This window comes from Lissotriton vulgaris, chromosome 2_1 (assembly GCF_964263255.1).
Source record: "Lissotriton vulgaris chromosome 2_1, aLisVul1.2, whole genome shotgun sequence".
Lineage (NCBI taxonomy): Eukaryota > Metazoa > Chordata > Amphibia > Caudata > Salamandridae > Lissotriton > Lissotriton vulgaris.
Window position 1 is genome coordinate 1,980,537,756 of NC_141687.1, and position 24,102 is coordinate 1,980,561,857.

The window sequence follows — 24,102 nt, forward strand, 5'->3', positions numbered from 1 at the left end:
GAGCCCCGGCGTCAGGCCACCCTCTGGGATGCACTTGTGCACATGGGCGTGCGCGGGGGGGGCAACAGCCCCTCTTTGCCCCCCCTGCGGACACCCATGGGCTGAGGTCTGCCAAAACGAGCAGTATTTCCAATAAGTCGGTCTGAGATATAAGTAACTCTCACCCACCCCTGTTGAGATGCAGGCCCGGAAGGAATGTTCCCAGTCTCCCACTCTGCCTTTTCTGTGGGCTCTTACATTGCAAGTGTTCCATAGAGTAATTGGGTGCAGAACTGATACACTGTTGATTGAGAATTTTGAGGGTAAAATGAAAGAGAAGGACGTAATTGCAGAGATAAAGACCCTCTAACCTCAAGCTCTCAATGCAGCCATACCTAGAATTAAGGATCTGAGTAGGTTATACAAGTCTACATTCGCCATCACAAAGCGGGTGTTGTGCAGAGACACCATTAGCGTGGAACCACTCAAGAGCCGGGATCAGAGACTAAGACCATGGATCTATCCAGGAGCAAACAGCAGACACCGCTGACAGCCAGACCTCAACCCTGACATCCAGATCTGAAGAAAGGCTACAAAGGGATGCTCGGCGGGCCGAGGAGCCACCAGGCTGCAGTCAGTCGTCAAGAGTGGCATCGGAAGGCTGCAGTGTGGTCTATTACATTGACCAGGTGGTTTTACTCCTCAGTGGAACCCTAGCAATGGGACTTTTATTGTGCAGGGGAACCCTAGACATGGAACTGTTTGTACTTGGCCACTATTGAGCCTATTCAGTGCCACACCCATGTCTGCATTTCTGCAAGTCGGGGTCGTCCTTATACTGAAACTAGAGGAAGGGGAGAGCTGCTTTACGAGACACAGGCTTCTTAACCTCATGAGGAAGAATACCATGCAGAGCAGCCTGGCTGCTAATCCTCTGGCAAGGACCCTAGACACTGCACTCTGACACAGTGGCTGAGCGGGAGGGAGCTGAAATCATGAGGGGAGAGTGGCTGTGAGTAATGGTTCTTTGTGAATGCTGAATACTGCTGACCAAAAATGTCCTTTTCCTACCGCAGCAGCCAACTCAAAGGAGCCATTGGGTTTGTCCCAGTTTGCTCCACATTGTGAAGCACCGATCTAGTAAAAGGATTGAGATCCAGAGCAGTGGGCGTGGCCAGGGCTGGAGTGCATACATGGTAAATTACAAAATATAGTCAAAGATCCATCAAAGTGGGGTGCTCTGATCATGTCAAAACATTGAACTCTAAAACGTGTTGTCACCCTTTAACTCTTGCCGAAGGAAATGAAATTATCCATGTTTGTCTTCATTTGCTGCATGAAACTACCTCCCAAGTAATTGTGGGGTAGATGTGTAGTGCGTGCAGTGTGCAACGCAGCTGGTGACTGCATGCTAGTGCATATGGAAGTGTGTGTGGAGCATCAGTTTATGGGGCATGTGCCGTTAAGATGAAGTGATAATGACTTGTCTACATTCAGGTAGATAGCAGACTGGTGTCACCTTGTGATGCGTAAACTCAGTTTGGGGTTCCAGATGAGGATTCACTGAGGCTCGTTTGACTGCCACACTGGAGCATGGGAAAATGGGCGTTGGGCCACTGTGCGATTCTGGTACATAACAGACCTGTTTCTGACCTAGCATGTGACATATGTCCAATATAGGAAATTAAAGAAGAACATCTCATCTTCCGATTGGACAGTCAACTCTTAACAACAGAAGTAAGGTGTACTTAATATATGAAAACGTGATCTGATCTGTTGGGATCTGACTTAGTTCTAGAGTAACAATAGGGCTTTAAAAGGGCTCTCGCCCACAGGGTGCCTCTATCATGCTTCATTATGGGGTCCTGCGTCCAGAATGACAATGCTTCTGGATGGGCTCAACCTATGCGAGCGAGCGCTTGATAATTTAGAAAACGTACATATATTTCATTAAATTTACCTACTGGGATATCCCATTTCGTGTGTTTATTTGTGGGTTTCCCTGATGAGATTCAAAAACATACTAATGTACAGGTTCACAATCTTTAATGTCTATCTTGATATGGGTTCTAAAAGTGAATAGCAGCCTGAAATGATGGGTCTGCCGGGCGACGGGTTCGGATCTTTGTCAATGTTTGGTAGCGGGTAGATATAGCAGGAATATGTGGATCTTGTTTTAACCAACTGAAATGCCTTCTGGCCTATCCACAAATTAGCCCATGCATCCTCTGTGATGGTTAAAATATGGGGCAAATGTATCAAAAATCAATTTTTGCCTTCCTTAAATAGCAAATTTTAAGTAATCACTATTTAAGGAATGGAAAATGGTATGTAAGAAAAGAACGATTACCTACTAGAGATTCCTAAAAATTGTCAATCGCAATTAGGTCATCTCTATTAGGTAACAGTACTCCTATTGTTCCTATGGGCCCAAAGGCCCATAGGTGCAAATGGTTTGAATTACCTAATTTGCGATTTACCTAATTGGTAATCGCAAATTAGGTAATGCAATACCGAAGGTGATCAGTGGCCTAAGGCCCCCAAAGCACCCAAAAAGAAATGTGCATGTGTAAAGCGCACACATGCACATGTGTGCGCTACATAGAACTTTCAAATATGCATTTTTCAAAATTTGCACGTAGGTGCATTCAACTTGGAGTTGATGGTAATACCATTTCCTAAATGATTGATTCAGGTGCTAAGGTACCGCAAATAGTGATTCCCTATATGTTGTTGCAATTTTAGGTATTCTGCAATTTTTGTGATTGCTAAAAATTGCGTCTACAAAGCCTTTCGTACATCTTGAAAGGCTATGTTCTATGTGCAAACGGACGAAATTACTGATTCACACCATTTGCAAATGCTTTGATTCATGTGGCCCTCGATGTCTACATTCAGAGGTAGGTTTTATGGGGGGGGGGGGTGCAATAGTGTTGTAGGTGGTTTGTCTCGTGAGTCCCATAGCATAGAAGTCCCTGTCCATTAACACAAGGCCGCTCTCCTTGTCTGCAGGTAGGATTCCGTGATGGGTGATGCATTGCTTGACATTTTACGGGTGCCTAAATTGCCTATGTCTGGAAAGAAGTTTCTTCAAATGTGATTATTTGTGGGGGCATATCAGTAGTTCTGGGACGAGTGTATAAATGTTCCTCAATCTCGTGACGCAAGTCTCAGATTCATTTTCCGGATGGGAGAAAACTTTTTAAAATCTAGAACTGGCCAGGATCTCAACAGATCCAACCACGTTTGTTTTATTAAGTTGGCCTTCTTTCTCTTGTTAAGAGATACATGTTATCATGGAAGTTGTATGTGATGCAAGGCTGCACACGTAAATGATGAATGTCTAGGATGTATCTAGTTGTGTGGTCTTCTGGAGGGCGGCCTGCTACGTTTCATGTTGTAATTAGGAAGGCAGTTGCGAGTGTTTGTCGCTGGATGGAGAAGGGGGTTAGGGTTGCAGGGGAGTCTCGGAGAGAGTGAAAGTGTGCACTTGTGAAAACGAAAAGTGAGAGGTGTGACTCAGAGGATAGACCGGCAGACGTCACCACGTTCTGTGGACGTACTATGCCAGCCTTCTCTTGAGAGAATCCAGGTCAGGGACACTCACCACATGGGTTGTGGGTTGGATCTGTGGGCGAGAGCCATGGATGGTAACACTAGAGTAACACTCGCACGTAGTGTAACCTGATCACCGGCTATTGTAAGTAGACAGCGACGTCATGTCCCATTCAGACTGCAGAGGTGACAACATGATAGCCCACAAAACAGCAGAGTTTATCCCCTTCTCATTGTTGCAGCTGACTCTGCTACCAGCTGCGCCCCGCGTGCTTCGAGTGCTTTAAAAATCAACCTGCCGGGCTGGAATGCAGCGCTCTGAAGTGTGAGGCCAGGGTGATTGATGCACGTCAAAGCTTGTTTCATTCATGGCACTTGTCCACAGACGTGTATTATATATGTATTCCTAAGGGCGGGGGGGTGGGGGGAGGGGGGGAGAATGGGCTTAGTATTTCTTTCAAATGAACATACCCGGACAGGATGACATAAATGTGATTTTTAAGTATTCTGAAGTGAGCAAAAACTTTTACTTTCAACAAGTGCATTCCCTAGTACATATGTTGGATTTTAGTTTGAAATTAAAAATAGCCAAATGGAACTTATAATGATACTGTGACCTCGAAATTAGGCAATTTCTCCAGGTACAGCTGTATTTGAGTACTGTTAAGTATTGTTTTTGCTTCAAAATAGTATTTGGCCTCAATGCGCTTGGCAGAATGCAAGGCATAAGCCTTTTGAATTCCGTTTTTTCTAATTTCTGTCATCTGCACGGTCTCCCTGTGGCCCAAAAGCAGGGGAAGGTTAAAAATAGAACCATTTGGAGTTCTAAGTTTACAAAAACGTCCCTTTTAAGCGCCATTGTCGAATAGAATCCATTGTTGTGGGTGAGTTGAGCCTCTGGAGAGAGGTAGGCGCCATTATGTTACTGGAATTGTATACCGGGGTTGCCATGCCCACCCCAATGCCTTGCTGTCAGTGTTAAAATGGCCCCTGGGGTTATTTATAGCAGGGCCTCCTGCTCCCATCCCTCTCGTCTTCGTTCTCACACAGGAAACCTTTTTATGTGGGGATTGAAGCATTTGCATTTACCAGTGTGTCTTTCCTTTTTAGACAAAGAGCAGCTGGCAGGATCCTCTCCGGCATCTTCAGAACCCCCTGATTACTTCCTGTAAGTACGCAGCATTTTTAACTTTAGCCAAAAAAAGGCAGCTTTCCTTCCGCAGGACCACCTACCTCACACCAGGCCTGAAACATGTAGATAACACCACACTGGAAAATTATTTTTATTTTACCGCCGCTGTTATAACTTTTGTGCTCCTTTGGAAAGTGATACTTGTTTTAATTGCAGTACACACGGTAGACTGTTAGCAGTGCTGAGGCTCCTTGTAGACAGGTATACACGGCTGTGTGCAGAAGAGAGGCAACCACCCACCACCATGCACACAGCTAAGGATTCCTTTGATTCCAGCACCTTCCAGCTCGCAACAGATGGTTTCCAAACTGAGCCACCGTCTTCAGCTCGAAAGGAGAACGTGAGGCAGTGAAATGAGGCATATGACAAAATAATGCACCCCCTCCCCTTCTCTCCCGCAGCCCTCGTCCCATCCATCAGCGCACGGTGAGGTACCCGGGCAGGATGTACGTCTGTTGGCATGTGCGGTTTCCATAGAGACCAGCTGCAGCCCACGTCACTTGTTGCTCTCTGGGCGAAATCAGCTATTGCTCATTTTCTGCAAAGTACTTTGTCATAGGGTCGACAGGTTATCATCCAAGAGCTGGAAGGGTGGGGGGAGGGGGCGTGGGTGCAGGAGGACGATAGGTTTGTTCCTTTATTTTGTTAATGGGGTCGTTTCATCCCTCGGGTGACGTCGGGTACAATTATCAGAGTGCGTGTTTTGCAGGTCGTTATGGGCTTTCAATGGTGGACAGCACGACGATGAAAGGGGGAGCGATGACGTGGGCTGCCAGTTCAGATTCTTGTCTGTGAGAGCGCGCACAGCCTTTGGAGCGGTGTTTGCTGCCGGGGCGGCCATCACAGGAGAATGACGTGGCCTCCTGCTTGCTGATAAAAGACTAGAGTCCACCCTGCCGCTACTACATGGAGGGGGCTGCGTGGCACATGAGAAGGCCTGGGTCCTAATAACATGTCAGGGTGCTGTGAATTATTAAAGGCAAACTATGGAAAACGCTGTTTAATAGGTGCTCCCTTGATGGCTCTACCATCCATTAAAGGCCCTCTCCCTTGCTAAAGGCCCTTGCCTTCGGCTCGGGCCTTTAACTCTGGAGATTTTGTGCTTTATTAGATTAATGGTCTGGCTGGAGCATTGTGTTTTCCAAAATAGAAATCAACAAGTTTTAGCTTCATATATTGAAAAACCTCTGTGTTGCTTTGGTGCTTACCAGCGGCAGAAGATGGCATTTGCAGGTCTTTTAGTATGACACCCTCAACCCTTACCCACCCCCGGGACAGAGTACCAGTAAGTGATGGCACCGGGGACTTCAGTCTGAATAACATGTTTACTCTTACCCAGTGGTACTCATGCATTAACCTCAGAAAGATGAGCTGTCCGGATTCAAACATATGACTATGTGGTCAATCACAGTTTCCTGCAGTCAATCATATCATTTGTAAAGCGCACTACTCACCCGTGAGGGTCTCAAGGCGCTGGGGTGGGGAATGCTGCTACAGCTCGAAAAGGCAGGTCTTGAGGAGTTTTCTGAAGGTCAGCAGGTTTTGGGTCTGCCGTAGGTGGATGGGGAGGGTGTTCCAGGTCATGGGAGCGAGGTGGGAGAACGATCTGTCGCCGGAGGTTGCTCTTCGGAAGCGGGGACTGTGGCGAGGTCGGCGGAGCGGAGCGGGGACTGTGGCGAGGTCGGCGGAGCGGAGCGGGCAGGTGGTGGTGTAGCAGCTGAGTCGTCTGTTGAGGTACTTTGGTCTGGTGTTGTGGAGTGCCTTTTGTGCGTGGGTGAGTAGCTTGAAGGTTATCATCTTGTTGACCAGGAGCCAGTGCAGGTCTCTCAGGTGGGGTGTGATGTGGCTGTGGCAAGGGATGTCGAGAATCAGGTGTGCAGACGCGTTCTGGATGTGTTGAAGCCGTCTCAGGAGTTTGGCCGAGGCTCCTGCGTAGAGGGTGTTTCCGTAGTCCAACCTGCTGCTGACGAGGGCCTGGGTGACCGTTCTTCTCGTTGCGGTGGGGATCCACTTGTAGATCCTGCGGAGCATGCAGAGGGTGTTGAAGCAGGAGGAGGAGACGGCGCTGACCTGTTTAGTCATGGAGAGGGTGGAGTCGAGGATGACCCCTAGGTTGCATGCGTGGTCGGTGGGTGTTGGGGTGGTTCCCAGTGCCACCAGGAGTCGTCCTAGGCCGAAGGGGTGGATCCGAGGATGAGGAACTCAGTCTTGTCTGAGTTCAGCTTCAGTCGGCTGTTTCTCATCCATTCAGCTACGGCCTTCATTCCTTCGTGAAGGTTGGTTTTGGTGGTGTAGGGGTCCTTGGTGAGGGAGATGATCAGTTGGGTGTCATTGGCATAGGAGATAATGTTGTAGCCGTGCCGACAGGCGACGTGGGCGAGCGGTGCCATGTAGATGTTAAACAGAGTTGGGTTGAGGGATGAGCCCTGGGGTACACCGCAGATGATCTCGGTTGCTTCGGAGCGGAAAGGGGGTAGGCGGATGCTCTGTGTTCTGCCGGAGAGGAAGGAGGTGGTCCAGTCCAGGGCCTTCTCTTGGATCACGGCATTGTGGAGGCATGTTGGTAGTGTGTGGTGGCAGACCGTGTTGAAGGCGGCTGACAGGTCCAGGAGGATAAGGGCTGTATTGAATACATTAGTCCACTGAGCCATCAGACCTGGCTTAACTTGCTTAGATTATTTTCTCTCATGAAATGTAGCAGTTGCTGGATCGAACACTCCATCTATCGTTAGTGTATTTGGCTTCTGTCTTCCATGACCTACCCAACATTTGGTTAATCTGTTCTAAAAAGCTAATTTACCATGAGATACTGTTCTCTTACTTTGGGACAGGTGCAGTGGGCCGTGCGACATGCCTCCTTGCTCATTCAGCATGCTCGCATCCTATTCAATCTTATGGTCCAGCTGCTGTGCTTACAGCACTGATAGCAATATTGCAAGGTGGCTCCTCTGTGCATTGCATGGGCTGCACCTGATACTTGAATTCTGAAGGGAGTTGGCAGAGGTGTGGCTATAGGTTTGTTGCATGCATTCCTCCATATCTAAACCTGTGCCTTCTTCTGAGGCCACTGCCTTGCATTATATTTGCCCTGTCTCACATATCTCTCTTCTATGACACACATTTTCCACAACCATTGGGTGGGATGAATCACCTCGTTTTGTACACAGAAGTGTACCCGTTTACACAAATTGTTATCACCATGGCATGCTATCATTTATGTCATTTCTGGCATGCATGCAGAGTAACAAAATCACCTTTTGCCAGAAAAAGAAGTTGTGAAGTTAAGTTTAACTTTCTGCCCGATGGCCCATTGTCTTGTAATGCCAGTGCAAGAAATGCAAGCAACACCATGGCATCACTGTGCCAACAAAAGTTATTAATATATGGTAGCATACACCCACACACCACAAATCGCAGTTAGGTCTGAACTGTTAGGCCATGTCTGTTCTGCATGAGCAAATAAGAAACCTTAAATGCATTTCAGCCTCTTCTACTGGATTAATCTCTGTAGAGATCTTCCCACATGAACTTCGAAAAGGGCCAAAGAAGAAGAAGTCCTCTTTTTGCCTGTAGCTATGGTCCCTTTCCAAGGGATGTTCAGATTCTTGACACCATTCCTCAATGCAGAACTCTTCCTATTTGTCAGATCAGATTCCGACGTAGACACAGATGAGGCCATACCTTCCTGGTCCATTGGCCCGCAATGCGCAGGTCAAAGCCTTCCAGCTTTCTATACTATATGTGTTCTGGACAAGTCCTGCACCATTGGGGCGATCCCCCAAAAGGTGAGTACACTCCTGCAGGCTTGGCAACGATGGCAGCTCTAAACTCTTCATCCCTCAACTCTAAGGGCTCCTGTCCCAGTGCCTAAAAAGTCAATTTGCCAAGCGCCATCGCCCATCCCATGCGGCTCTCTGGTGAGAAAGCTGACTCCACCCTGGAGCACTTCATGAACACTAGAGCTACAGCTCATGCATGGGTCAGCCTCTACGGTGCACAGGTTCGTAGGACAACATGAGAAGTTTTGGGTGTACTCCAGCTTTGTGAAGTTCCAGCAAAGATGAAACTAAAAGCAGATGCTGTCTTATCCAATCCCACCTATATGGAGGCAATACCCTGCTCAACGGTATCCCAGTGACCTCCCTTGCTCACCGAAAGGCATGCTTCATGCGCCTTGGGCCAAGCACTGCTGCCGCACATCTCAGGCATGCAGTAATGGGTGCTTGGCCTGAGCAGTCTCACAAGACTCCCTTGGTTAAGCAGGACAACTCATCCCACCTCTGAGGGAGGAATTGCTCTGGGAGTCATTCTTAAGGTGAAGCGTCTGCACTGAAGATGTATCCATCAGAAGAAAATGTTACTTAACCCCTTCACTGCGGCGGCTATTCCGCCGCAGTGCTAAGGGGCGGGACGGAAGAGCGGCGGCCGCATGCTGGTGACGGAACCGCTCCGTCACCAGCGTCGGTTGCGCTGTGCTTATGACGGAGCGGTTCCGTCATGGCCCCGCCCGGTCAATAGAACGCTCAGCACAGGCGCGGAATTCGCGCCGCGCATGAGCGGCGGGCGGGCCATGACGGAACCGCTCCGTCATCAGCACAGCGCCACCGCAGCTGATGACGGAGCGGTTCCATCATCAGCATACAAAGGGTTAATCTTCCTGCAGATTCCTCGGTGCCCTCGCTTCTCACTTGAAGTGTTAGTGGACTGACTACTAAGCTCTCATGATACATAAACATTTTACATGGTGTAGTTGTCTGTTGTTGCTCTCTCATTTCCTCTCTGCACACCTCGCGGCAGGATGGAAGAAGTTCAGGAACTGAGGTCATTGCACTAGTTGGTGCCTACTATACTCCAGTGTCATGTCTGGAGGCGAGGTACCCATCTGGCAGTGCTGGACGGCTACTGCTGGGGAAAAGCGTCCTGCACCAGTCAGAAGCCTGGAAGAAAAATTCTTATGGTGAAGAATACAGAAATATTGTTACCCTAGTAACATCTTCGCTGTGCCTCATAAATGAGGTGTCGCTTGGGTGTTTACCCTGGGTTTAGACACAGTGAGCATGGGTGTGGACATATCCACTCCAGCTGAGGAGAGTTAATATAGAACAGCTCTATAGGGTGGAGTGTGTTAGAAGTTGGCATAGGTGTAAATTGATGTTATGCTCAAGATATTAAATGTAACTGAGTTTGTGATCTACTCATTGGGAGAAACAAATGAAAGCTTTGTAAAATGTTGCCTTGACATCAGGGTTGGGCCAAGAGACGGCAAGTAAATGTCCTCGTTTGACAAGAGATTGTTGCCCCCCCAGCCCCCAAAAAAGCTGTAGAACGTATTGTCATTACCCACCTTGTCAAATCCTTTGGTTCTCATTAAAGCTACTACCCTTCAATATCTTAACCCTGGAAAAAAAACTGTTCATACCAAGTCAATCGGCTGGGTATGTGGTGGCGTAGGTAAGTGTTAAATGCATGGCTATGAATTATCAGCTGCCCTGGAGGAGGTGACTACCATAAGGGAAGGGCCTCTAGTTACTTAGTGGTTAAAGTGGGGGTGATCATTTGATGGGTTCCTAGCCAAATACAGTGACGGGACTGAGCCATAACAGGTTCACGTCCCTCGTTCTCACGCCGATTTTTCACTTAGGTCACTTGATGTTATTTCTCCATATGAGGGACTAGGAGACCCACGATTCGTGGTTTTCATCCCCCAGTTTCTTCCACGCTTCTTTCTGCCTCAATGTCTCTTCAGCTGTCTTTCTCTGTGCTCAGCTTGTAACCCGCTTTACGTCATTAAATCCACCCTCTCTGCATATTTCTGTCCCTCCATGGTCTCATGGTCTCCAACCTTATCTGTAACGAGAGCTAGTCATGTTCAATGAAAATCACCCTTAGCTACTAATAGTGACAAAAAAACAGACAACATACATTAGCGTCGCCTCCACTGCCCACCAGATGACCATGAGGCTACATACCAATGAGCTCAGGGGTCACCAAAATAGAGATAAGACGCGCTCCTCTCCTCCTTGCAACACTGGAGCTGTACCTTCTCCTCCCCACCAACTAACACAGATGATGGACTAACCCGACCTGCCATAGAGTAGAAAGGGAAACCTAACTCTCTTAAAGTCTTCAACAACAGACAAAGGACTTCTACAAAGGACGCTTGTTTCTGTATGTGCTTCTCGGGCGGCCATCTGAACATAACCTAAGAACTGGCCTTGTTATACCAATCTCACTCACCACAGACTGTACATAGCTATGTATCTAAATCTTCGTGTGATTGAGTGTCTGCCTTTTATTGCAGTATTATATTCTCATGATATGTAATTCTTCGCGTGATTAAGTGTCTGCCTTTCATTGCAGTATTATATTTCTCACGGTATTTTATACATTTGTGTAACCCGCACCCATTTTCACGTCTTCCCCACCGGTAGTGCACAGAGCGTGACCTCATATTTCACCGGTTGCTCACTAGAGTCATATGTGTCTACTGTAGCCTTATGTTTGCACCTATATTGGCTTCGGTATATCCTTAATATTTTACTCCAGTATATCGATAGTAGTACATTCTTATTTGCATACTGTATAATTTGTAAGCTGCACCCATCTCACTTCTATCCCTATTATGCACTGTCTGTACCTCATATACTGTGTTCTTTTGTAAGCTGCAAACGCTCTTTCTCAGGAATGGCACCCAGGATCTGGAACACACTCCCTCCCGAAACCAGACTCATCTCCTCCATCGCACTTTTTAAGAAAGAAGTAAAAGCTATTCTCATGGCCAAATACACTCGACCTATTAACGTTATCCGTAAAGTCTCTGCACCAACCTGTATTATTCTGCACGTTCCCTACGACCATGTGCTTTACCTGTACTAATGACTTACCTGGCTATCTATGCATATCTATGCATACCTATGCACCTGCATACGAACTCCCTGGTCAGCCATTCTCCTCGGCCGGCCGCCCCCACCTCCTCCATCTACCCCACGATGACCCCTCGCCGCACACCCCTTTCACCCCTCACCCACCTCCCCTCCAAACCTATCCCCTACCCTCTGGTTGACTCACTCACTTAACACGTCACAAGCCTAGCGCCAATCCCCACTCTTAGACGCAGCATATGCCCCCCTTGACGCCCTTGCAACACCTCACTCAACTACACCTCCCCGCCCGAACTCTCTCACTCAACCTTTCAGTACTGTTATGAATTGCACATCACAGGGGCAGCTGAAATTCCAGGAGCCTAGTCCCGACAGCTCGACGACTTCGGAGGGCTGGAAGAGGTCCCCCGCTACACGGCGGAGGAGGGCACTGGACATCGAATGCGGTCTCATACTATGTGACCTATTGTTCCACCTGTCTGTCTATGCTCCCCCAGGTACTTCTCTTGTAAAGCGCTCTGATATCCGCAAGGATCTTGTCCGCGCTATATAAAACTTTCTAAATAAATAAATAAATAAATAAAAATTAGTGGGGACCATACGAGGGATTAACCAGAAGAATTCATGTCAGTACATCAGGTGCTGTCTGCCAGGAGCAGTAAAGTAAAAAATGCTTCGTCAATGTGGCATGCCTCTACAAGGGTAATGCATAAGAGCCATAGTTAGAACATTCCTGGCACCAAGATCATAAAATGAGTAATAAGTCTGCCTAAGACCAGGTGATTTTCCATTCATTTCATGTGATTCAAATTCCAGGTTTAAGTATATTTTGGAAATTCAACTATTTTTCTCCAAACATCAAGTTATGAGTTCTTAAAATGCATACATTGTTGTCTTGGATAAATACTTTTCAATTTTGGAATACATATATTAATTAAACCAAGCAAAAGCTTCTAATATAGTATGCTGGGCTGCACATAGCACAGCTAATTCTAGGTGGCTGGTGAGCCACCAGTGGCTCACCAGCTACTCGTTGGAGAACCTACACTATCCATGTTGTCCTGGTGAGCCGGCTCGCGCCCATGTCCCTCTGCCCAGTCCTGCCTCACCATCATCGCCCCTCTGCTCCCTTCCTGCGGGCCTGTCTTGCAGCTGCTCAGCTGCCACAGACAGGTGAGTGACGCTGGGAGAGTTTACTAGGTGAGAAGGGGGGATGAACAGGGACACTGTTCTCAGCCTGATAGCAGTGGGGTGGTGTAGGCAGTTTATTACACGCTTTGCAGGGGGTTCAGGTCCGAGGGTGTGCACCCCACCTTGGAGGTGAACCAAACAGCCTTGCCCTCACTTAGCACACCAGTCTGCTTTAGACTTTTTACCTGTCTCCGCCCCAAACTGAATCTTTTTTTCTTACCCTTTTGTAACCTCCTGCAGATCTGGTAAAGCAGAAAAACAAACGCAAACATTCCCTCCTGTGCTGCCTGCTGTCCCCTGCCAGGAGACCCCCCAGGCTAGTGACGAGGGAGCATTTTTTCACAGTGCAGCATTTATGCTCGGAGAGGTCTCTTGGTAGCGGGCGCCAGCTGCGGCCTCCGGCGAGTGTCACCTGTGCGAAGCGCACACCTCCACCCACAGGCTCTGTAGGCAGCCCAGGGCGGGCTCCAAAGGGCTGAACTCTGGCAAGGGGCTTGGTTACTCAGCAAAATGCAGTGTATGCCATGCAAACACCACTTCGAGCTGCCTCTGCCATTTGTCTCCGAAGGCCTGCCCTCGAATGGCTGCTGCTGACTATGAAAAAAGGAAATCGAAACAGCATATTCTGTATTCTAAAAGAATTTAAAAACTGCAGCCAGCACACGTCTAGTTTTAACACGTCTTGAGTTAATAGACAATGTGTGACGGCGCTGGCAACTTACTCCAACGTTACTCTGGCATTTCAAATACTCCTTATACTTTTCACAGCAAGAGATGTATTTAATACCTTTACCCTGTGGCTCTGGCTCTTATGCCCAACATACTGTGGAGCTTCATAAACACATAGGGAAGCCCCTTACATTGTAGGGAGCCCACTTCCACGTTTCCTTTCTGACTGGAAAGTGGGCACCAATTATGTTGGGTAGAGTTGAACAAGCTCAACCCTGTTTTATTGTTTTATTAGGCCAATATGTCCATAAAAATAGCCTAGCTACATATAAAATATATACAGCAACAGTTTTAACATATTTCCCATATGCATAAAAAGTAGAACACAGTTAATGATACTTTTGACACAAGTTGATGTGTTTATGTAAGAAGAACCCAGGTCCCCATGCCGTCTCCTTAGACTGCGTCATAATAAAAAACATCCATGGGCTTTTCCATTGTGTCGGAATCACTACCTCTTTGGCCCAGAGACCAGCAAGTGTGTCATAAATGCGTCAACGCTCTACTTCACCACCTAAGTAATTATTTACTCTGATATCCCTTCCAGCGAAGTGGACCGAGAATGTTTTTTTTTGTCCCGCCCGTTCTGTGGGTAGTGAGAATAAAAAACCTCTCTCTGCCAGACCTTGTAGGAAGGCAGTGGCTGGTGTGGATTGCTGTTCCATCGTGTTCCCTCTCTGTGTATCCCTACTCCACTGCGAGTATGGTGCTATATAGAATGCTGTAGTGTCACTGGGTTGGTCTGGTAGTTACAGACGGTGGGATCTTACCCTGAGCAGGGTGAGCTGTCCAGTAGATGCATAAATGAGACCTTCAGCTGAACCTGATGTTTCCTCAACCTAACCTGATGGGTGACTCGAGAAGCTCCCGGTGCATTCTGTTTCTGTCGGGGCTGCGGATTGGTTAATGAGTGTAAGGAACTTTGTTGCAGGAGCCATAGCAGCGTACAGGGCCTTTCACTTAGGATGGAAGGAGATGGAACAAGGACCAACATGTCTACTGATAGCAATAAAGTGTCTGCTGCTCTATAGCCACTTTTCTGTCGAGTCCCCCAGAATGCCGTGGATGGCTCAAAGTCTTAAGTGTCAGTATGAGCTGGCAAGAAACTGCAGCCTAAAGCGAGTTCTTGTGTAGAAGCACTCCCTAGCTGGAGGCGTTCTTCCCAGAGAAGCAATGCCTGTAATAAAGCAATGCACCTGAAACGCCGAGTCCTGTCACAGGGGCGCAAGGCAAACACACCAAGCGCTGTATACCCTTGGTATGCAAGTCAGCAGGCAGAAACAGGGCTGTCTGGTTTTATTCGCCGTGTAAAGTTGGGCTGTGCAGCTGCATGCCAAAGCAGAGACTACTGGGCTATCAAGAAAACAGTGCCTGCAAAAAACACCCGCTAATGCGCACAAACTCTCCCGAACCGCCCGGCCTCCTGTGAACCGTGTTTGGTGAGCGGTTATTTCAAAGCCTTCGCAGAAGTTAAAGTGGGGCTTGGGCTCTTCTGCCAAACGAGGAGCGGCGCGAAGTGCCGAGAACGGCACAGGCTGGTCAGAGCTGCTTCTAAAGCGCCACGAGGCCTGCGGCGCCGGGGAGCAGTCACTGCATGCGTGTTCTGTGCCTTGAACAGGACTTCACAGGCTGACGGGGACTTTCAAGGAGTGAGCAGGCTCGCTGTCACCAGGAGCTGCAGTTCACGTGCCTCCTCTTCGCAGACACCCAGACCTTGGCAGACACCCAAGCCCGGGGGTCAGGGTGGAGGCTGGAAATGGTTATATCTGCACCCAATTTGATGACGCCTTTTGGTGGAGTTGGAATACTGCGGACGAATTGTTCGCAGAGGCAGCTAAAGCCACCACAAATCAGAGCAAACTTTTACAAAATATGTTTTAAAAAACCCCATCAGAGATACGTAACCCATATGGTGTGAGCAAGTATCTTGCCTGTGACCCAGTAAGGCCGTCATACTCACTCCGAAAGTGATACCGTCGGTACAGATCAAAATAAAACATTTTGAACTTGAAAATCTGCAAGCCTGCGCTCCACAGCAGCGCGTGCAAGGTGCAACAGGTGCACCAGCTGCAGGTACAACGCCGTTACTGTGGCTGAAGCCCCGTGAGCCCAATGGGTGTTACGCGCCTGGTGCTGAGCCTTAACACGCAGGAGTTGGAGTCAACTGATGCTTGCACGCCGGGCTGGTTTCATTGAAGAATTTACCACGCTGATTTTGTAATTGATCGGCTTCTAAAACTATTGCAACAGAGACACCTAGTGGCCAGTCGAATTGTGCATCATCCTAATGTGAATGATGGCACAATAATGACAATGGTGTTTGGTTATTACAAAGAGCTTGTGTCAGTGACCAGTTGAATTGGTGGGATATGAAAAGGATTTCCTGGAGAAAATATCGAAAAAGGGGTCCCTCCAGTCGCGATTGTTTCTTATTTTGCTCCTCGTATTGTCTTACCAGTCACCCAGCCTCCATCATATTAATACAGTTTAAGCTACTAATGATAAATTAGAGTTGTTAACTATGCAGATAGCAATAGCCTGCACAAGTTTGACCTTATTCTTGGGTTGCTTTGTTTGAAATGTACGTTTGGACGTGTATCTCTTCTTGCAAAGGTAGAATTTGACCCTCGTGAGGGAAACGAGTCCGGTCTATTGCTTGCAAACGAGCAACTGTCCCAGCAAGAGTAATGCTGTGTCTTTTTACTGAGTCTCAACGGTCTTTAATACAGAATTGATTTTTTTTAACCAGGTAGGAGCCGCTCGTCTCAGCATTAATTATTCCTTAATGTATTCAGCTAGTGCGAAGGCATCTTTAATGTCATATATAGCAGGTTGGTGCAGACGAAAGGATATTGTAAGAGACTTGGGAGTAGGTGTCTGGAGAGGTGGAGTCTGAAGTTACTTGCTGTTGCTTTTACCTTTTTTCAGGAGAAGGGGCAGGGGCTAGGAACCGCAGACTGTGCAGATTGGACAGGAAACCCTGATAGAAACCTTTGTATAAATAGCCTCCAATGGCGCTCATTTTGAGGCGCTCGGGTCCTCCCTCCGGCATGTGCTGAAGATCTCAGATATGTTTCTATGAATTGACCTCCATTTCTCAGTATGAGAGCTTCAGATGAGGGGGGCAGCGTAAGATAACTAGTATTTCAGTTGAACCTGTTGGATTCCACCAGTTGACCAGTATTTAGGTAACTTACTCCCTTGCTTGTCTGAGGTAATATCAGTGAACAACCAGGTGTGACTCGGGCACTAGTGCGAGATGAGAGTGAATTGTAAATCATGTGCTAACTTTATCAAAGTTGCAGATAGGCGGATAAGATGGAGAGATGTAACTAAATTTGGGTGCAATAGAGTCCGTGACCTGCATGCTTCAGATACCTATCAGAACTAAATAAAGAAAAGAATAATTTACACCCACGAACATGGTGTGTACAATAACTTATGCGGCACTTGGTGGTATGCAATGATTTGTTTGTCCGCCTTGCAGAGAAACGTGAAAAAGGAGTAAGCATCAAAGTGGAGGTACTAGCTGTTCATTGAGAGTTTAATGTTTGATATCCCAGGTTTTCAAGACTGTTTCCATGCAAACCCTTATAATTTCGTGGAATTGTCAAAACATCTCAAGGCAGCCTGGCCTCAGCGGCATCTGTTCATCACCTCATGACTAATAAGTGTAAAAATGAAAAGGGTAGGATTCACTGCAATAAATAAAAAGCAACAACATAGGGAGCGACTCAGGAGTGGCCTCTTCTTTGCTACACATGTTATATCAGTAGTTTGTGGAGTGATATATGTCAAGCTGTGGTGAAGGTTCAGTACCTGTAACACTGTGGGCCACCTGCTGGGCTTGCAGGTTTCTGTTCACACTCTAGAAGCTTCCACTAGGCAGTCAGGTGTTGTGGTAGTTGTCAATTATTGTCAACAACAAATCGAGCGCCTTGGGATTTCTAACCATGGCACTGCCACCGGGGGCTGAGGTTCTTGCTCCTGGAAACCAAGTTATCTCTGGGAAGGATCATACCAAGGAGGTCAGAGAGACAGATCTCTCAGTAGAGTAAGGGCCCTTCGGGCACATGTTTTCTGCCCCTTTTATGGCTGCACCATAGACCTGGGATGATTAGTACAGGCCCAGGAGGCCGCGTCAATGCCAGAGCCCCAAGCATGTCAATAAAAGGTACATTTAAATACAGTGAATCCAAATGAACTCATCTGCGTAGTCCATGTTGCCCTGAAAATATAGGGATCGGGCCAACTCTGAGCAACTTTGAACACACCCAACGTTTTCTCTTTCATTGATTATTTAACCGCGTGTCCCAATATGTTAAGTATTATTTTTTGATTTCAAGCTCAGCCTGCTCCCAGCCCACCATTTCTGCTTGTAGACATTTACAAGTGACGTGTTTTTGGCATGACCAATAGATCTAATACACTTGCCTCTTTATTGTGTTCTTGGGTGTTTCTTAAACAGTTCACTGGAAATGTGCCTGGTGACCTGAATCTCCCTTTAAAAGAATGTTACCCCACTTTCAGCCTGTGGTTGTAACCACAAATACATATCTGGTTGAATACCGAGCCTTGAGTGCTCTCCAAGCCCATCCCCATCCTCCACTTCCTCCTCAATGCAGTACAGCTTTCCCGATGCAAGTATTGTATTCTATTGGTATTTGTTAAGCGCGTATATCACCCTTAAGTCTCATAGCGCTAGCTGGTACTCAGCAACCAAGAGAATGAGGAGAGGGGGGACAGTTGGGGAGAGAACTTGGAATAGCCAGGTTTTTAGGGATCTGCAGAATATCTTATGATCAATGTCGGTGCGGAGGAGTATGGGCAAGGTGTTCCATATTGTAGGGGCAATTTTGGAAAATGATCTGCCACTATTCTTAGTGAATTAGAAAGAATTGCCTATGCCTCACAGCTTAGTTAAAGTACACACAGGTTTAGGTACAAGTAAACCAAAATTTATTAGTTTACTCAAAACAATTGATGTTTTTGATTTGCATTAACTTTAGGAACACAAAGGAGAAATTCAAAGCATGCAGAACTAAGATCGCTATCAACTTTACGTCTTAGCCATATGCTGTTTCACACACATTTAGGGAAATCAGACAGTAAACCAAACATATATTTAACATTTGACAAAAATTAACTTCTTAATCAACACAACGAATTCAACAGATGGACATAAATAACCTTATGCATTTATGAGTAAAGGAATACTTTTCGCAATCGATTATACAAACAGTTAATCAAACACGGGGAGATCACAGAAGAACAAATTGTTTTCAAAACTTGGTTCAACTCCCACAGCCTGAACAAGATATACTCAAAAGAATATCAGGAATATAGCCTATTTCTGCGTCACTAGCAATGGCCAACTGGCCAGGAGAAGAGGGGTGCCGACGCGTTTCGAATCCTGATTGAGAGTTTACAGGATTCTCTTCAGGGCAGTGTCAATCTAGTCCATGGGAACTGTTTAAAGGAAGGACAAAGCAAAAAGAGATTTATTAAGGGGGGGGGTCCTCTAGCCACTACTCTTAGGCCGACTCGAGTGCCAGAAAAAAACATACCTTATGTTTATCCTGCCCACGGTCAGTCTTGTTTAGGAAAAAATGTCGTGTAGGCTCTGTGGTCTGCAATGTAACAGAGTGATAGGTATATTGAAACTTTAAGTGTGAGCGCGGGGCAAGCTGCCCAAGACAACAGAAATGACTGGTATTTGTTTACCTTCAAAGGCTTTAGGGTTCTGTGCAGTGTCTTTATCCACAGTGAAGGGTATATTTTAAAATCATCTGCAACAAATAGACAGAGCGCGTCTAAATCAGTTGCACACAATGGGCGCGTTTAAAACATCTGCACACACTGATGCGTTAACAATTGTGACCCGCGTGAATTCATTCACTTACTTGCACATCGGTCCGCGAAGACCGCAGTTGGGGTTCTCTTACTGCACACGTTTTTTTCTTTTTGGAGACCCGTTTAGTGGATCTGGGGGTTAAAACAGAGGAGCGTGTAAGTGCATTAGGACGCTACCTTCCGTTGTCTTTAAGCAGCAGAATTCGTAAGTTAGAGGCTGTCAAGCTTACCGCAATTCTTCCAGCGCTTCGCTGAGCGTGTTCGCTACAAAACATCAGACAGAGGGATGTGAATGTCCCTGGAACAAGGCGATTTCGAGAACCAGATCACGTGGTGCTTGGCTGACCAATCAAACAGTCCGGACACCATCTGGTGCTTTGTGGGACATGTAGTTTGGGGCAGACCGCTCCAGTCTTTTCTGAAAAAATTACAAGTGCATTTTGGGGCATGTAGTCTCCGTGAAAAAAAGGGGGTATTTTATGCCCTATTAATTTCGCTGAGACTATTAAGGCCTTTGGTAACACTGTCAAACTTAAGGATTAAGTACGCTTCTTTGCGCAACAGCGTCGCGTCAACGTCTTGGAAGCGTTTAGGGTCAATCCATGCTAGTATGGTCCATTTGAAATCGTTCTCAGTGTGGCCATTACTGATGAAATGTTCCACCATGGGAGCAGTCAGCACTTTTCTCTTTAGGCGGGATCGGTGTTGGGTGATCCGCGCATTGATGGGTTGATTAGTTTTGCCTATATACACTCTGTTACATGGGCATACCACCGCGTAAACGACATTGCGAGTTTTTTGTTCAAATCAAAGGGACAGCCATGGGTTGTCCCTATGCGCCGGAGCTGGCCGTGCTGTATATGGCCCAATATGAGGAGAGATTTGTCTTGAATGACAACCCGTTCTCAGGCCATATAACTCAATGGCTGAGATATATCGATGATGTCTGGCTCCTGTGGCAGGGGAGCCGGACCGATCTCGAGCACTTCCATCTGTGGTTGAACTCTAGGCACCCAGATATTCAATTCACCTTAAATTCAAGTCCTAAAGAAATGACATTCCTGGACGTTACCGTAAGCATCAGTGGGGATAAGTTGATTACCTCCCCAAGACGTTGACGCGACGCTGTTGCGCAAAGAAGCGTACTTAATCCTTAAGTTTGACAGTGTTACCAAAGGCCTTAATAGTCTCAGCGAAATTAATAGGGCATAAAATACCCCCTTTTTTTCACGGAGACTACATGCCCCAAAATGCACTTGTAATTTTTTCAGAAAAGACTGGAGCGGTCTGCCCCAAACTACATGTCCCACAAAGCACCAGATGGTGTCCGGACTGTTTGATTGGTCAGCCAAGCACCACGTGATCTGGTTCTCGAAATCGCCTTGTTCCAGGGACATTCACATCCCTCTGTCTGATGTTTTGTAGCGAACACGCTCAGCGAAGCGCTGGAAGAATTGCGGTAAGCTTGACAGCCTCTAACTTACGAATTCTGCTGCTTAAAGACAACGGAAGGTAGCGTCCTAATGCACTTACACGCTCCTCTGTTTTAACCCCCAGATCCACTAAACGGGTCTCCAAAAAGAAAAAAACGTGTGCAGTAAGAGAACCCCAACTGCGGTCTTCGCGGACCGATGTGCAAGTAAGTGAATGAATTCACGCGGGTCACAATTGTTAACGCATCAGTGTGTGCAGATGTTTTAAACGCGCCCATTGTGTGCAACTGATTTAGACGCGCTCTGTCTATTTGTTGCAGATGATTTTAAAATATACCCTTCACTGTGGATAAAGACACTGCACAGAACCCTAAAGCCTTTGAAGGTAAACAAATACCAGTCATTTCTGTTGTCTTGGGCAGCTTGCCCCGCGCTCACACTTAAAGTTTCAATATACCTATCACTCTGTTACATTGCAGACCACAGAGCCTACACGACATTTTTTCCTAAACAAGACTGACCGTGGGCAGGATAAACATAAGGTATGTTTTTTTCTGGCACTCGAGTCGGCCTAAGAGTAGTGGCTAGAGGACCCCCCCCCTTAATAAATCTCTTTTTGCTTTGTCCTTCCTTTAAACAGTTCCCATGGACTAGATTGACACTGCCCTGAAGAGAATCCTGTAAACTCTCAATCAGGATTCGAAACGCGTCGGCACCCCTCTTCTCCTGGCCAGTTGGCCATTGCTAGTGACGCAGAAATAGGCTATATTCCTGATATTCTTTTGAGTATATCTTGTTCAGGCTGTGGGAGTTGAACCAAGTTTTGAAAACAATTTGTTCTTCTGTGATCTCCCCGTGTTTGATTAACTGTTTGTATAATCGATTGCGAAAAGTATTCCTTTACTCATAAATGCATAAGGTTATTTATGTCCATCTGTTGAATTCGTTGTGTTGATTAAGAAGTTAATTTTTGTCAAATGTTAAATATATGTTTGGTTTACTGTCTGATTTCCCTAAATGTGTGTGAAACAGCATATGGCTAAGACGTAAAGTTGATAGCGATCTTAGTTCTGCATGCTTTGAATTTCTCCTTTGTGTTCCTAAAGTTAATGCAAATCAAAAACATCAATTGTTTTGAGTAAACTAATAAATTTTGGTTTACTTGTACCTAAACCTGTGTGTACTTTAACTAAGCTGTGAGGCATAGGCAATTCTTTCTAATTCATAATATTGTGGCCCTGCCTACCCTCCTTCCCATTGGGCCCAGCCACCCCTGTTTCTTTTGACTATTCTTAGTGATGCGGACCATTGCGAGGCATTCAGAAAGTGGTCTTCTTCATGTAGCCTGTTCAGAATAGAAAAAAAAGCACACACACAATGCAAAAGCGAATTTAACCACCACAGGCATTTCGAGACCCAACCAATGCACTTTACTACTCTCAACTGTATTAGAAAGGTGCTAGAAAGCAAGCCACACAATAAAGCCACTCAAAATTCAATTTTGCATTCTTTTGCACGACTACTTAATTTTGACAAATGCAAATTGCCAGACATTGTTGCAATTTATTTCAATGCACACTTGATTCACTTGTATTTACAGGCTATCTATCATTCAGAGAATGAATGCACTTGCTACATGCAAATTACGCAAACATTCTGATAATATAGCTCTTGGGTCACACATTTGCAGGGCAAAATCAGCAGCTTTAAATTCGGATTACTTTCTATTAACATTTACCTCATCTCTGCTACTGCGCGTGGGTGGGCCTGCCGCGCGTGAATGGAGCACGCGCTGCTAAGATCCCTTGAACAGATTTTTTAAAACATGTTTGGGAAATCTTCCTGTTTAGTGACTTTGACTCTGGCTAGGCTCGTGCTATACAAATGTCATATATACATGCACATTACTCAACTTTTGTAAACTGCCCAGAAAATGTTGTCCCCTGTAGCAGCCTATTCAATCTCCATTCAAGATGTGTGAGCCTCAGCATAGCCCGGTGAATGCTTCGAGCTGTGCTTTTAAGAAGACATTGGATTTCTGGTAAATGCACAACACGAGCACCGGGCGCAATGATCCCTTGTAAAGAGCTGTTTACCAGCAGGGCAGCCTCGCCCTTATGTGACCAAGTGAGGCACTTTAGAGTGGAGATGCACTTTAATGTGATGATGATGCCCTGCTTTTGAAAGTGCCTGGGCATTTGATGGCGTTCGATAATGATGGGCTACATCAAATGCATCTGCTTAGGGCACACCTGGCTATTGGCTATTCCAAGGCCCGGGAAGTTTCTCAGTTCGCCTACTGCTGTAGAGGCATGAACCAACTCCTTGCCAGCACCTTAGTGTTTGATGGTGGTTTTATCTTTTGGCAGAAAGTACGGTGCAATCACTTCGCACGAACAGCGGCAAGGCTACGAAGAAGACTTTGACGCAGATTATTCAGAGTATCTAGACCTCCACTCCAAGATCGGCAAAGTGACTGAGAGGTTCATTCAGCTGGGGTCCAGGATGAAGAAGCTGAAGCCAGGAACATCTGAGCACAAGGTGAGCGTGGGGGATGTAACCGGGTGACCATGGAGGGGGAGGCATGCGGACCTCAAGCGGTAGAGAAGGTGGTCTTTATTTAAGCTGCTGCTCGAGTGCCATCAGGCCTGAAAAGGCACAGGTGAAAGGATACATGAGATTTGTAGGTCAGGGAACCTAATTTGAGTAAGGAGAAGCCGGGAATTTTTACAACTTTATCCCAATTATGAGATGCCCAGGGAGATCCTTGCCAAGGTTGAGCAATCAGAGAGTGGAAGTTGGTTTGAGTGGGAAGAGACACACCAGCACGCTGGAAAAAGCTATGTCTCTTGACTGAGAGAAACCCAGACCATCGAAAACTGAAAGGGACAAAGCATGGGACAAGCAGAGGAAGCGTATCACTGAGAAAGAAGCCACAGTGTGAGTCTCATCACTTTTCTTCTCTCACGAATGTTACTCTTCAGGGCTCCCTATGGCCACCCAGGTGGGCTGCTCTTTATCTGTCGAGTGTAAGGCAGAGCTGGCCCTCAGATTGAGGTCTGCTTGATGACACATGCCATCTGTAGAAGGTGGCAATGCTGTGATGCTATATGGTTGATGTCTTAGTTTGATGCCACTTCGCCTCTTGAGGATGTGACTCCTTCTTGCAACTGTGTGCAAATTTACAATCGAACCCCAAAGTGGGGCAAACAAGCTTCTCACAGCTTTGCATGTTTTGAGGGCAACCTCTAACCTGGTAAACGTAGGACATCATCCAGTCCCTGGAGCC

At 46.6% G+C, this 24,102-nt stretch overlaps 1 protein-coding gene across 1 annotated transcript in view; it reads left to right on the forward strand.

Moving 5' to 3' along the window:
- ELL3 (elongation factor for RNA polymerase II 3) overlaps positions 1–24,102 on the forward strand; it is a 259,380-nt gene that overhangs the window by 215,429 nt on the left and 19,849 nt on the right. The window contains exons 9-10 of the mRNA XM_086958187.1: positions 4,645–4,702; positions 23,183–23,354. Of these exons, the coding sequence (XP_086814313.1) occupies positions 4,645–4,702; positions 23,183–23,354 (230 nt within the window). The remainder of the gene's footprint in view (positions 1–4,644; positions 4,703–23,182; positions 23,355–24,102) is intronic.